This window comes from Pantherophis guttatus, chromosome 1 (genome assembly GCF_059756535.1).
Source record: "Pantherophis guttatus breed Tessera chromosome 1, ASM5975653v1, whole genome shotgun sequence".
NCBI classification, from domain to species: domain Eukaryota; kingdom Metazoa; phylum Chordata; class Lepidosauria; order Squamata; family Colubridae; genus Pantherophis; species Pantherophis guttatus.
Genome location: NC_142063.1, coordinates 259838902 through 259851735, shown reverse-complemented (window position 1 = coordinate 259851735; position 12834 = coordinate 259838902). Strand labels below are relative to the sequence as shown.

The 12834-nt window shown below is 38.8% G+C and overlaps 1 protein-coding gene across 8 annotated transcripts in view; it reads left to right on the top strand.

The window, feature by feature from the left end:
- The window catches only part of NHSL1 (NHS like 1), a 146826-nt gene that overhangs the window by 98863 nt on the left and 35129 nt on the right, over positions 1-12834 (top strand). For 7 of the 8 annotated variants that reach the window (XM_034418901.2, XM_034418899.3, XM_034418900.3 and 4 more), the window contains exon 2: positions 6436-6588. In XM_034418901.2, the coding sequence (XP_034274792.2) occupies positions 6436-6588 (153 nt within the window). Of the gene's footprint in view, positions 1-2032; positions 2365-6435; positions 6589-12834 lie in introns of those variants that run through there. The other variant, XM_034418903.3, reaches the window with a different exon arrangement.

Genomic DNA, 12834 nt, shown 5'->3' with positions numbered 1-12834 from the left:
CAATTTTTACAGTGGTTGTTAAGCAAATCACATAGTCATTGGTAGGAGATGATCAGACTGAACCTGAGGGAGGAGTCAAACAGTTCATCAGTCATGAGTCCCTGTGTGACTACAAGAGATTTAAGTCCAGCCCATCTTGAATACCTTTGACTCTTATCTACCACCAATTTGCTTTGACTGCTGGTAGCTCAGATTCTTGTAGAGAGCTTCAGCTTGCAATAAATCTTTATACTCATTTGAATTGCCTGAAACTCCTGATTTCCCCAGCACTTGGCAATTAAGCACAGCTTTCCTAATAGACCTTTTTTGCTCAAAATCGGAGGTAAACACCAGATACTGGCAAAAAAAATGTGAATCACAGGCATATGACCATGGGACATTGCAGATGGCTGTAAAACTAAGCCAGTTGCCAAGTGCCCAAAATGCAATGCCATGACCACGGTGTGTGTGTGTGTGTGGTGGGGGGCTGTGCTAACTTTGAAACAGATTGTAAGTAATTTTTGGGGAACTGTTGTAACTTTGGTCATTAAACAGTTAACTATTCTGAGAGTTAACCCACTGAAGATTGGACATTGAAATATGTATTGTGTTCATGCCCACCAGATGAATTGTAGTCATCAGTTTGATACATGCTCTACTTACTTTACATTATTTTCATTTCTACCTGTGATTTTGCAAATATTCAAGCTTCGTTGAGTGCTTCACAGTAGCATTTTATTATAGAGAGAAAACTACTCAACAAGAATTATTTTACTATGGAAAATTAAATTCAAAAGAGTTAAGCCTGAAATTTCTCAGCAAATTCATCTTTCTTCATTGATCAACATTGAATATTAAAAGTGCATAATTCAATAATACTTTCATTATTCTGTCAGTCTTGTACTAGTTGCCTCCATATTAAGATGGATATAAGCCTTTGCACTGCTTATTGTTTTTATTCTGGTACACGCTGATGCAACTTTTAAGAGAAGTTATTATGGTAATCAGGGACACATGCATTGTCTACCCGTTTACATTGCTGTGATGAAACAAAGTTGGTTGAAGTGTTAAAGGGGAAAACTATTAACGCATATGGTATTCCAATCTGAGTCTATGGAAAGGACTGAGATGGCCCCTGCTGTTGGTGTTTCTTTGGGGAAATGAGAATTCCTTTCAGTGTCAAGCTAAGGCATTGCTTGGTCTTTCTTTGAAAGGGCAGTCTGACTTCTTGAGCCTCAGCATTGTGCTACAGGCATGCCCCGCTGACCACATTAATAGCGTGCTTAGCATTGTTCTCTGCAAAAATTGTGAATTGCTTCCAAGAGACAGATGATGCTTTCACTTCAAAAATCCTTCACTTACCAATATTGTTTAAGACGTTTTAGATAGAAATTTTACCTAAGTGGGAATTGTAAACCGTAAGTTAGTTTTAACAAATCCTGTGAGTGAGTCAATGAATGAATGAATGGAAAGATAAACTGTACAGTGGTGTTTATTATACACACTTGGGTATAATAGAAATTGGCAGAATGATTTAAAGGAAAATCATTTTAGAAGCAGCCAAAAGGAAAGACACTTTATGATTTACACACAGACACACAAAACAGGTCTATAGGAATTTTATAGCAGTGCTGGAATCATGCTGACTATAAAGACAATCCTTGGTAGGAAAAGAAAACGATGGGTTTAGGAAAAAAAAAACTGTGTATCTTATTGTCCCAGGCAATAAAAAAAAAAATCCTATTCACAATAGGCTAGGATGAGAAAAGATGCCCATTAAAGCATCTACCTCATACAGTATTCTGTCCTGTAAAAGATTTTGAAGATCCCATTAAGGCAATGCCAGGGGGGACGATGTACATTTATTGTACTCATCTTTGTAAAGTACAATCTGCAGGGGAAAGAAGAAGTCTTGGTTTCCTAAGAGAAGTGGGGGTGGGAAGGGTGGGGGAGAAAGGGAGAATCTATGAATGAGCATTGAAGCAGAAATCTCCATCTTGCTTCCATGCAAACATGAACAAAGATTGGCTCCCCTTGCCCCCACCTTCTCCTCACATTGTAACTGGCTGTTGCAGGCACAGCATTATGTTTCCGATGGAGGCTTTCAGGTTCAAGGGCTGTTAATGGTTTCTAATTGGCAGGACGTTTCACTGCAACGGGGAGCTTGCTTTTTAAAAGAAGAAAACGAGGAAAAGAGGGGTGGCGTAAGGATGAACAAAGTTAGCAGAAATTGTAAGAACTGTTGGGGAAGCTCTGGAATTTAGTTTCTGCACGATACCTCTCGCTCTCTATGGAAACGTGGAGTGAGCAAGGCATTCCCTACTGAAATGGGAGTGCTTATCAACACAAAGCTGAAAGCCTTAATACAGTTTTTCAAGAAAAAGAGTAAGTAGGCATGGTGTTTTGTTTTTTTTAAAAAAAATCTGTTTAGATTTTTGGCAGAAGCATTACGAAAACATTGCATAACCTGCTCTTATTTCTCCAACTGTACATAGCATTGTTTAGTTTACTGTGCTTTGATAATTGTGTGGAGGCAGCTTATTAAACGGTGCCCTAAGCACCTGCCCTAGCTTTTGTTGAGCTTGTAAAGTTTTGAATTGCGGCTTCCTCGTTTTTCTTTTGTGTGCCTGAATTACCCATGGAGAAAGGGAGAAACGCTTTTTGATGCAACCCAGCAATAGTAATCTTGAAAGAAACTTGATACAGGCAAGAGGCGATTGTATAGAGATGTTTAACCAGCTGAAGACTTGTATAGTCCTTACAGCACCATGCTCGTGCAAAACTAATGCAGGACCCCTTTGTTTTGTTGCTCTCTCCAACTTGTCACAGGTATTTCAAGGGTTTCAGTTTAACCCGATGTTCAAGCAGCCCTTATTTAAGATCACAAATTGTTTTAACTTGCTAATAATGTGTGTGTGTATATATATTTAACAAAGCTACTCTGCATTTAACTCAGAAGGAAACTTGGTGGCAATAGTCCTGCTCTCAGCATTTGTGTGGCAAGCCTAGTTTAATTCTGTATTCAGCACCTGTGATTTTCTCTCCAACTTGTTTTCTCCCTCACCGTTGTTTCATCCATTCTTCATTATAAGTAAAGATTGAAAGTGATCGAAGTGTCAGGTAGATGGCTCATCTTTCTGTTCATTATTTTGGGGGGGGGGGCTGGGGTTTCTGTAGCAAGGCTTAAGAAGGCAGTCAAGCATTGTGTCAGCATGATCTACCTGGCTGCATGAGATGGTCCTTGTAATATATGGTGTAATAAATGAGGATGACCTTAGAATTCCTCAAGCAGATCTTGCTGACTCCCATTAGTAAGATGTGCATGGAAAACTCTAAGGGCAAACCGGTCGTATTCATAGGCTGGCTAAAATACTGTAGCCACACTGAAATGGAGGACTTTTTCCTGTAAGGTAATTTATCCCAGTTGGTTAATTAAAAATGCAGACAAGTTTCCCACTAATGGTGTTGTTACTTTCCTACATAACTTCTCAGCACATATTCCATTAAAACAGATAGTCGTCAACTTACAACCACAACTGAGGCCAAAATTTGTATTGCTAAATGAGACATTTGTTATGCAAGTTTGGCTCCATTTTATGACCTTTCTTGCCACTGTTGTTAAGCGAATCATTGCAGTTGTTAAATTAGAACGTGGTTATTAAGCAAATCTGGTTTCCCCCATTGATTTTGCTTTTCAGAAGGTCACAAAAGGTGATCACATAACCCCAGGACACTGCAACCGTCATAAATATGAACCAGTTGTCATGCATTCTGAATTTTGATCACGTGACCATGGGGATGCTGCAACAGTCATAAGTGTGAAAAACTGTCATAAGTCACTTTTTTCAACCCTCTGGTAAATTTCACTAAATGAACTGTTGTAAGTCAAGGACTACCTGTAGTTACATAGCAGTTTGTGCTTTGTTAATAAAGTCCAATAAAAGATGGCTGCTGAGTTTTGCATCTCTTAAGAGGAATACCATCCAACCCAAAAGTGCTGCTTTTTCAAGAGGTAAGTAGACTTTCTTGTTCTTTGAAGACGTTTTGCTTCTCATCCAAGAAGCTTTTTCAGTTTTTGGATAAGAAGCGAAACATCTTCAAAGACATCGCCTTTGGGACAAGTAGGATCTGGATGACTGATGGACGACTGGATGATTGTCCATAGACCCGTGATGGAGAACCTGTGGCACACATGCTGGAAGTGGCACGCAGAGCCATCTCTCCGGACACGCCAGCCATCGCCCATTGCTCTTCCGGGTTCTGGCACACATGCACAGCTGGTCTTTGCGCATGCATGTGCACCAGAAACCAGAAGACCAGGTGACCGACATGCATGTGCGTGCCGGAAACCGGAAGCTCAGCTTCCCAGTGCGCACATGCGTGCTGGGGAGCTGCTCTTCCGGTTTCCGGTGCTCCCGCATATGCACGCCGGGGAGCTGCTCTTCTGGCTTCCCGTGCTCCTCCACACACGCGCACGTGCTCCCGTTTCGGCACTCCATGCTGAAAAGGTTCGCCAACACTGCCATAGACAATAACATCCAAGTATCAACGCTTTCCTGTTTTGAGGGTATTGATTTTAACACTTTATAAAATTTTATTCACTTATTTGAATGCACACACACACACACCCTCATCTAATAACTCCTTCACAAAATTACAATTTATATCAACTTTCGGATCTTTGTGAAGGGCATACCTACATTTTTTTTAGTAGACATGTGCAGGCCTGGAGTTGGGCTCCTCTATTTTAGCAAACCATGAAGATATAGAAAGCACTTGTGCAAAACACCATAGTGTCATCCAAGGAGACAAGGAATTCCAGAACTCATTTTATGTGAAGACCATATGAAGGCAGAATTCTGTCTATTCATTACTGTATTTACAAAGAAAATGGAGATTTTGCAGTATTCTTCTCTCAGGAGTGGGGAGGGAATGGAGATTTTGCAGTATCCTTCCCCTGCCACGCCCACCAAGCCATGCCCACAGAACCAGTAGTAAAAAAATTTGGATTTCGCCACTGAGTTGAAGTCCGCAAGTCTTAAAGTTGCCAAGGTTGGAGACCCCTGATTTAGACCTCAAACAAGCTGTTCTTTACAGACCTTTTAAGGCAAGCTAAAGTGGTTTTTTTTTCCCTGCCTGTTTTAAAATTACATTCATCTGCCCATGGAACATGTCATTCTTTTGAATCATTTTGTAATTATTTAATTACATTTATAAACACTTAATCCTTGGGGAGCTTGCAGTTTACAATATAAAACACCCAAGACACTTTATACAATAAAAGTATACAAATGAATTCTCTACAAACCCAGTAAAAGTGTAGAATAAAACGAAATGAACAGCCAAATTATACCCAAAGATAGAATCAATTCAAATGCCCTCTGGAAGTTTTAAGCAACTTGTAAAAGTCAGACAAGGTGGGATACAATAGAAGGGTGTCCCACGTTGTTATATACACTATTTCCGAAGTTATTTGTGCAAGTATTGTCATTCTTTTTAGTGACGAAAGGTGGAACTAAATAAATAAATGGGTATTTCTTTTTATATCACTCAGGGCTGGTTTTTAATCATAAAGTTCTATCTAAGTGGCTTGGGTCCCAAGAGATTCCTTTTGCTTTTGTGCTTTTGTCCTCTGAGGTTGACTTTGTCTACTCCTTTCATGAATTTATGTAAATGAGAAACTTATGTAAATGAGAGCCTGGGTCCGAGCCTTCTTTCTGTTCGTGGAATTCTTTGGTCAGGCAGAACAATTCTGAACACTCTCCTCTAATATTTTAGCAAGCTATTCCAGGAGGGTTTTTTTTACATCTGTCCTGAGTTATATCTTCCTTGCCCAGGGAAGCAAATGACTGTGCATGCACAGATATGCAGAGACAATCTGGGAAGGATCGCAAAATGCTGAGACTTCCAGAGATGCTGGTCGCCTCAATACTTTGCTTGCACTAATACAGTTTGCTACATATCCTTTCAAATCACAATCTTACTCCATTAGAGTTGTGCAACACTAATGCATATCCCCTGAGGTCAGACTGGGCCTTAGCTTGTACTATGTTAAGTCCTGGGTCTTCCAAAGGGTCTTTGGGAAATTATTTAAGTCTTTGTTTCATTTAAGTGTGTTATTGCTTGCTGCTGATGGTGCTGATGTCGTGTTTTGTTGTATGTTATTGTATTGCATTCATTTTAAAAAAAAACTATATCTGGAATTACCTTCAGTTGGAGTCACATAAACACAGAAGGAAATGAAAAAAATACTCTGCTTTACTCTGTTTTTCGAACTGTTGGACTATGTTGTAGTCCAACCACATAAAAGCCTTTCTAACATAAAATAGAGTGAGCAATCACAATGGTTGTTATTACTCCTTTCATTTCTCCGAGTTTATCAAGCAATTTTGTTTTTTTAACTTTTAGTGTTTAACACGGCATTAAATGTATCTCCGTCTTTCTGCTCTTTTATAGCTGTCTCCAACCTAGATGAAGAGAGTAGATGGACAGTTCATTATACAGCTCCTTGGCATCAGCAGGAGAATGTCTTTTTACCTTCCACCAGGCCGCCCTGCGTAGAGGAGCTGCATCGTCAAGCCAAATTGAATCTGAAGTCCGTGTTGAGAGGTAGGAACTTTACAAATACATGTTCAGTCAACAAGATGACACCTATGCCACCTTTTGTTTCCTTAAAGGCTCAGTTATCTTTTCAAAGTCCTTTACTTTTCCAGTTTTTCCACTTTCCAGTTTTTCCAAAATTCATTCCCAAACTCATTTGTTTTCACTAATTTGTTTGGGGAACCAAACAGGTTTTTTCTGTCACTTTGAAGCCTAATGCACAATGTTGCCTTTAATCCCTCCCCAAAACCCAGGAAGTGAGAATTCCCAGTCTAAGAATATCCAGTAGAGAAAAAATTTGGAATATAGAAATGGCACAAATTACTTGTTATGACAAATGACTAGTTCAGATTAGTTCATTTCTATAGCCTGATATTTATTGAATTATTTTGACACAAAATTAAGAAGAATGGTAACTGCTAAGAAAATAAGAGGGTGGTCTGAAATATAAGCTGATAAACTGTGTTCTTAATGCACTATTTCGATTTTTGCATGTTTGGATTGTATTGTGGCATTTTTTTTTAAAAAAAAAATCTCACTGCTACTTTGAAGTTCCTTTAAAAAATTCAGCTGATATCTTGGGTAGAGTTTGTTTTGTACATGAATATTAAAAACATGAATATCAGGCACTATTGTTTGAAAAGTTCATTGTAGGCAGAATTGTTTGAATAGTGTAATTAATTGTTTAATGTAAAAGCAGAACTTAGTAACCGAATAACAAATATTTAATATGAAAATATTAACCCTCTTGCTTCCAGAAATATTTGATGAAATGGTTTTTAATTTGTTTTAGTGCTCAATGTTAAATGACATATGGTTTTATATGGTAGATTTTAGTTGGGAAAGACTGCTGCCCTAATCTTAGTATGGAAAATGTATTCCTAAGTGAAAATCTCTGGGCTCTGTAATTTCTCACCTCACATGATAAGAGTTGGTTTCAAAAGTGGTTGACAAGAATAGAAATGCTTGAATATCTGTTGCTTCAAGCGAAGTGCAGCAGGATGGGAAAATACGTTGTTCTTCAACTGTGATCAGAAAAATAGAATGGTTCCATACAGAGTTTTTAACATTACAGTGAACAGGTATTGTCATTTTATTTTTTTATTTAATTTGTATACCGCCCTACTCCCGAAGGACTCAGGGCGGTGAACAGGCACAGAATAAAACACGTAAAATACAAAAATTAAGAGCAGAAATAAAATCGAATTAAATCAATTTAGCCTAAGACAAATTTAAAACCCCAGGTTAAGAGCAAATTAAAATTTACATTAAAATTTACATTAAAAAAGAATGGGAAAGGTTAGGCCAGACCAGCCTGGTGAAATAAAAAGGTCTTAAGAGCGCGGCGGAAGGTGCGTAGATCCAGGATGCTCCGTATCTCTGGGGGGAGCTCGTTCCAGATAGTAGGTGCCCCCAGAGAGAAGGCTCTCCCCCTGTGGGCCACCAGCCGACATTGTTTGGCCGACAGCACCCGGAGGAGTCCCTCTCTGTGAGAGCGTACCGGCCGGTGGGAGGCCGTTTGTGGCAGCAGGCGTACCAGCTGGTGGGAGGCCGTTTGCGGCAGCAGGCGGTCCCATAAATAACCAGGCCCTAAGCCATTGTGTAGAAATTCTACCTTTCTTCCTCAGTAAAATTTTCTCTAGAAAGAATAATAATAAAAACTTATTGGTGGGGAAATAGGATAGTTAAAAATGAGAGCACAGCAATATCTGGACCTTCATAAAATGTTGTAAATGTGGCAGGACAATTATGCAATAAAAGCTTTAAACTGAACTATGTTGATAAGCTATTCTAAAAACTGATTTAGTTTCCAGTTATAAATGTATTTTTGAAGGTAAGTGATGAGATCATATTGCCCTATTTTGAAAGGGGGAAAAACCAGGTACTTACATTGTTTGACTCTCTTTATTGTTCTTTATTGTATTTGGAGAAAAATATTTAATTAGAAGGTTGTGGATTGCATCCATATTACAGAAACAGGCTGAATCCTGTATGGGTACTTCTCTCATGTTTCTCTTCTGCACCTATGCATACCAAAGACTCCTCTAAAGGGTTCCCATTTCTCCAGAACTTCCAGGTGGAAATGATCAGAAGATTCTTTTTTGGGGCTGGATGCTATTCCAAAGATATTCTAAAATCTTTGGTTTATAGACTCTACAAAAATGTAGAGTCTACAAACCAGAATGAGCATCTGGTGTCTTCATGGACACAGTTGTTAAGTTTTCTTAGAAAGGATTTATAAAAGTTCTTCCAGGATGCTTTTTCAAATCTGTGTCTACTCTTAAAATTCTGGAATTATCTGGTGGACTTCCATCCTCATATGATCCTGGGATCAGGCAAGGTCAGCTAGGAGTTTCTAACTGTTAATCTTTTTAACTAACTCTGGAGTATATGTGTTTATATGAGAAATATCAAAATATTTTTGTGTATAGAAATGTACTGCTATTTTCTATTCAGCAAAATTGAATAGCAAAATTCACAGCTTGAATTTTATTTCCTTATTCAGGATTGAAGACAAGCTACTCTAATGCAGTAAACAAAAGGTAGAAGTACAGGTAGTCCTCAACTTACGACCACAGTTGAGCCCAACATTTCTGCTCTTAAGTGAGAAATTTGTTAAGTGAGTTTTGCCCCCATTTTACGACCTTTCTTGCCATAGTTGTTAAGTGAATCACTGCAATTGATAAGTTTGTAACCTGAGTTGTTAAGTGAATCTGGCTTTCCCATTGACTTTGCTTGTCAGAAGGTCGCAAAAGATGATCACATGACTCTGGGACACTGCAACCGTGTATGGACCGATTGCCAAGTATGGACTGACTGCCAAGCATCTGAAATTTTGATCATGTGATCATGGGGATGCTGCAAAGATCTTAAGTGCGAAAAAGGATCATAAGTCACTTTTTCATTTCTGTTGTAACTTTGAACGGTCACTAAATGAACTGTTGTAAGTCGAGGACTACCGGTAATATAAAGGAAAAATGTTGCTCTGTGCTGAAAATCCAAGTTGAAAGTAAAAATCATGTCTAGAATTAAATACTTCCCTTTTTCATTCTACCAATCAGAGGATTACAAGGAAGTGATTTGAAAATAACAGTTGGCATACCGTATTTTTTCGTGTATAAGATGATACTTTTTCTTAAATACATTTACCTAAAAATGGGCATTTTATGAGATGAGAACTATAGTTGCGAAACTGCCGATACCTTATCTCTGCAAACTAGCCTCATGAGCAAAACTTTGATTGCTGAAAATATTAATTTCTGAATTTTGGGTAAGAAAGGGGGGGGGCGTCCTATACATGGGAGCTTCTTATAGATGGAAAAATGTGATAAGTAGAAAACCCAAGAGGCATAATGGGGGAGGGGGGCACAAAACTGAACAGTCTTTTGCAGATGATATTTTTTGACAGGCTGTCACTAGAGAGTGCTCAAGGTGATCCTGTCCATTTGTCTTTGAGTAATTTAGATATCTACCCTGTGCATTTATGGATAATAAGGAGTGATTGCCTCAGTCATGCCCACTTACCTGTCCATTGTGAAAATAAATGTAGTTAATTGTTGTTTACCTATACGTAATGGGTGAAGCATGCTTCCCAACATTTATTGCTTAGAACATAACATGAATCATCAATATTCAGTTCTCTCTGAATGATATTTGGCAAGGCAATATTTATTAAGGAACTTAAATTATGATTAACTTCGAGACAAAGCTTTTGCTTCAGCAGTGGGATCCCATTGTAATCTAGATACCATGCCTACTAAAGAAACATATCTTGTTCTTAAACCTTCCTCTTTTATTATCTCTGCAAATCCTCACCCATCTGTTGCTCTGTTTCCCTCTCTGACCAGGTGACAAATTTATGGTGATAATTGCATTCAATGTTCTTTCTCTGCCTCCCTACAGGATTTGAAGAATTCAGGCAATGACTTTAGTGCTTTCTTGGAATGCTGGAGATGCAAGCCCTGTCTTTACTTTATGCCAGTTAGCTTAAAATGTTTTATTTAATTGATATATATATATATATATATGGCTGTTCATCTCAAATACATTACCTGAGGTGGCTAATGATAATAAAAAGTGAATAAAAACAAATGCATATACAAAAAAATTAAAACACGCAGCAGCCAGGAAAAACTCACGAAATAGTCATTAACATTTAAAACAGCCCTAATGTTAATTCTTTCTCCATAATTGGGTTACCTCCAACATTGCACTAATAGATTTCCATTCATGCAGTGAATGTCGTATGTCTTAGTGAGGCTTCCAGATTGGCTCTACAGTATGCCCCAGTTCCCTGGAATAGATTTCAGGGAGTTGCAAATACAAAGGTTCTGTTTCTATCACACTACATCTTATGATGATGATGATGATTATAATTGTGTACAACTCATCATCCCCAAAATGGGAATCTTCTCATGATGGTCCTATGAACCAAGAAAGTGACCAGTGAATGAATAAGCCAACCTTCATCTCGAAAAGTGCATATTAATTTGAAATCTATATAAATAGTTTGCTGCAGTGAATGTGTCTAGTCCCGTCTGTGTTTGAGGGGAGGCTGCAACTTTTTATGCTGACCCTAAAGCAGTGACACGAACCTTTTTGGCACCGAGTGCCGAAAAGGGAGCGTTTGTGCACCTGGGCCACAACCCAGAAGAGGTGCTGCCTAGATCACATGCGAGCACCCGAAAATGAATTTCCGGTTTCAGCTACTGAACTTGCGGTTTCAGCCAGCTACTTTTCCTGGTGTCTGGCACGCACGGGCACGCGAGAATCAGCTGGCCAATGCACATGCTCACACAGGAAAACGGAAAACCAGCTCTTCTAATTTCTGGCACTGCCGCATGCAAAAAGGCTAGCTGATTGTCTGGTGCGCATGCGCGCCAGAAACCCAGAAGAGGAACAGTCGATGCCGTGAGTGCCAGGTGACATGGCTCCGCGTGCCACTTCGGGTATGCGTGCCATAAATTCGCCATCACAGCCCTAAAGCTAATGATAACATTGGAGGGTTCAGAGCAGGATATCTGAATGTTATTTTGGGACTTTAATATTTGCTTGTTGGGAGGGGGGGAAAGAGTCAGGTTGGTATATGCCTACGTAGCGCTTTTATATCAAGCTATTGAGAACTAAGCAGTTATAACTATTATACAATATGTCATTGTCAAAAATGTAAAAATCAACCAGCCAATCTGTTGGAATTCCTGACTCAGTTAAAAAAAAGAGAGCCCCCCCCTCCTCCCAAACTGCAGTGAAATATGCTGCAGATTTAGTTCATGAATCTGCTTTATATTCCCAGGCTGGGATATATTTTTTTTCCCAGCAACAGCCCAAGTGCTGCTGTTAGCATTTTTTTTAAAAAAAAAATTAAGCTTGATATGAAACAGTCCTTGTGGCATCTCATTTCTGCTGCTGATAGGCTTTTTTTTTTAAGTCTACAGAAATGGGTCCTGTTCCACTTGATGCAAACTTCATTGCTGAAGTTTGCCATATTTAGACTGTTAGACAGAAATAGATCCTTATCAGAATCAAAAGAGTTTGCATTTAAAAGCCCACTTATGATCCAGATAGCTGTTGCAATTCTATTAACCATCAGCAGCTTTGTACTACTGTACCCATTATTAATGGATTTATGCATGGTCTAAAAACTATATCCTTATATGAGGACTCAATGATTTTCAATAACTATCAATAAGTTGCCACCATTCCCTTTTGGGGGAGATTTGTTGAAAAGATGGTCAGTCTTTAATTCTGAAACAGATTAATTCAGAACTAGCCTGTTTCATGTCTTCATTACATGCATTGTAAATAATGATTAAAATGTATATCTATATATATAAGAAGAGATGGGGAATATCTCATTAACTACCTTTTCCTAGTGGAATATCTGTATATTATAATGGATGGGTCCAAAATGCAAGTCCATTTCTTTCCACGTTTCTGGTATTTTCCTCCCTTTTCTGCTTTGCTCAGTGGAAAGGAATTGGAGAACAGGAGATTGCTATTAACAGTGGACTAAACCCTTAGCTTTAGGAAAAGTTGGCATTTGGCAGTACATAAGTGTTCATGGTAAATCTTGAAACACCTAAGCAAGGTTGGGGCGTAGACAGGATATAATCAAGAACTGAAATCTCAGTACTGTGAAGTATGAGAATTTGAAAAAAAACATACCCTTGGGGGGAAGGCATGGCACATCACTGTCATATGGCTATCAAGAAAACAACATGGTTTTGTCATTGCCACAAGGGGACTTTGATTTAC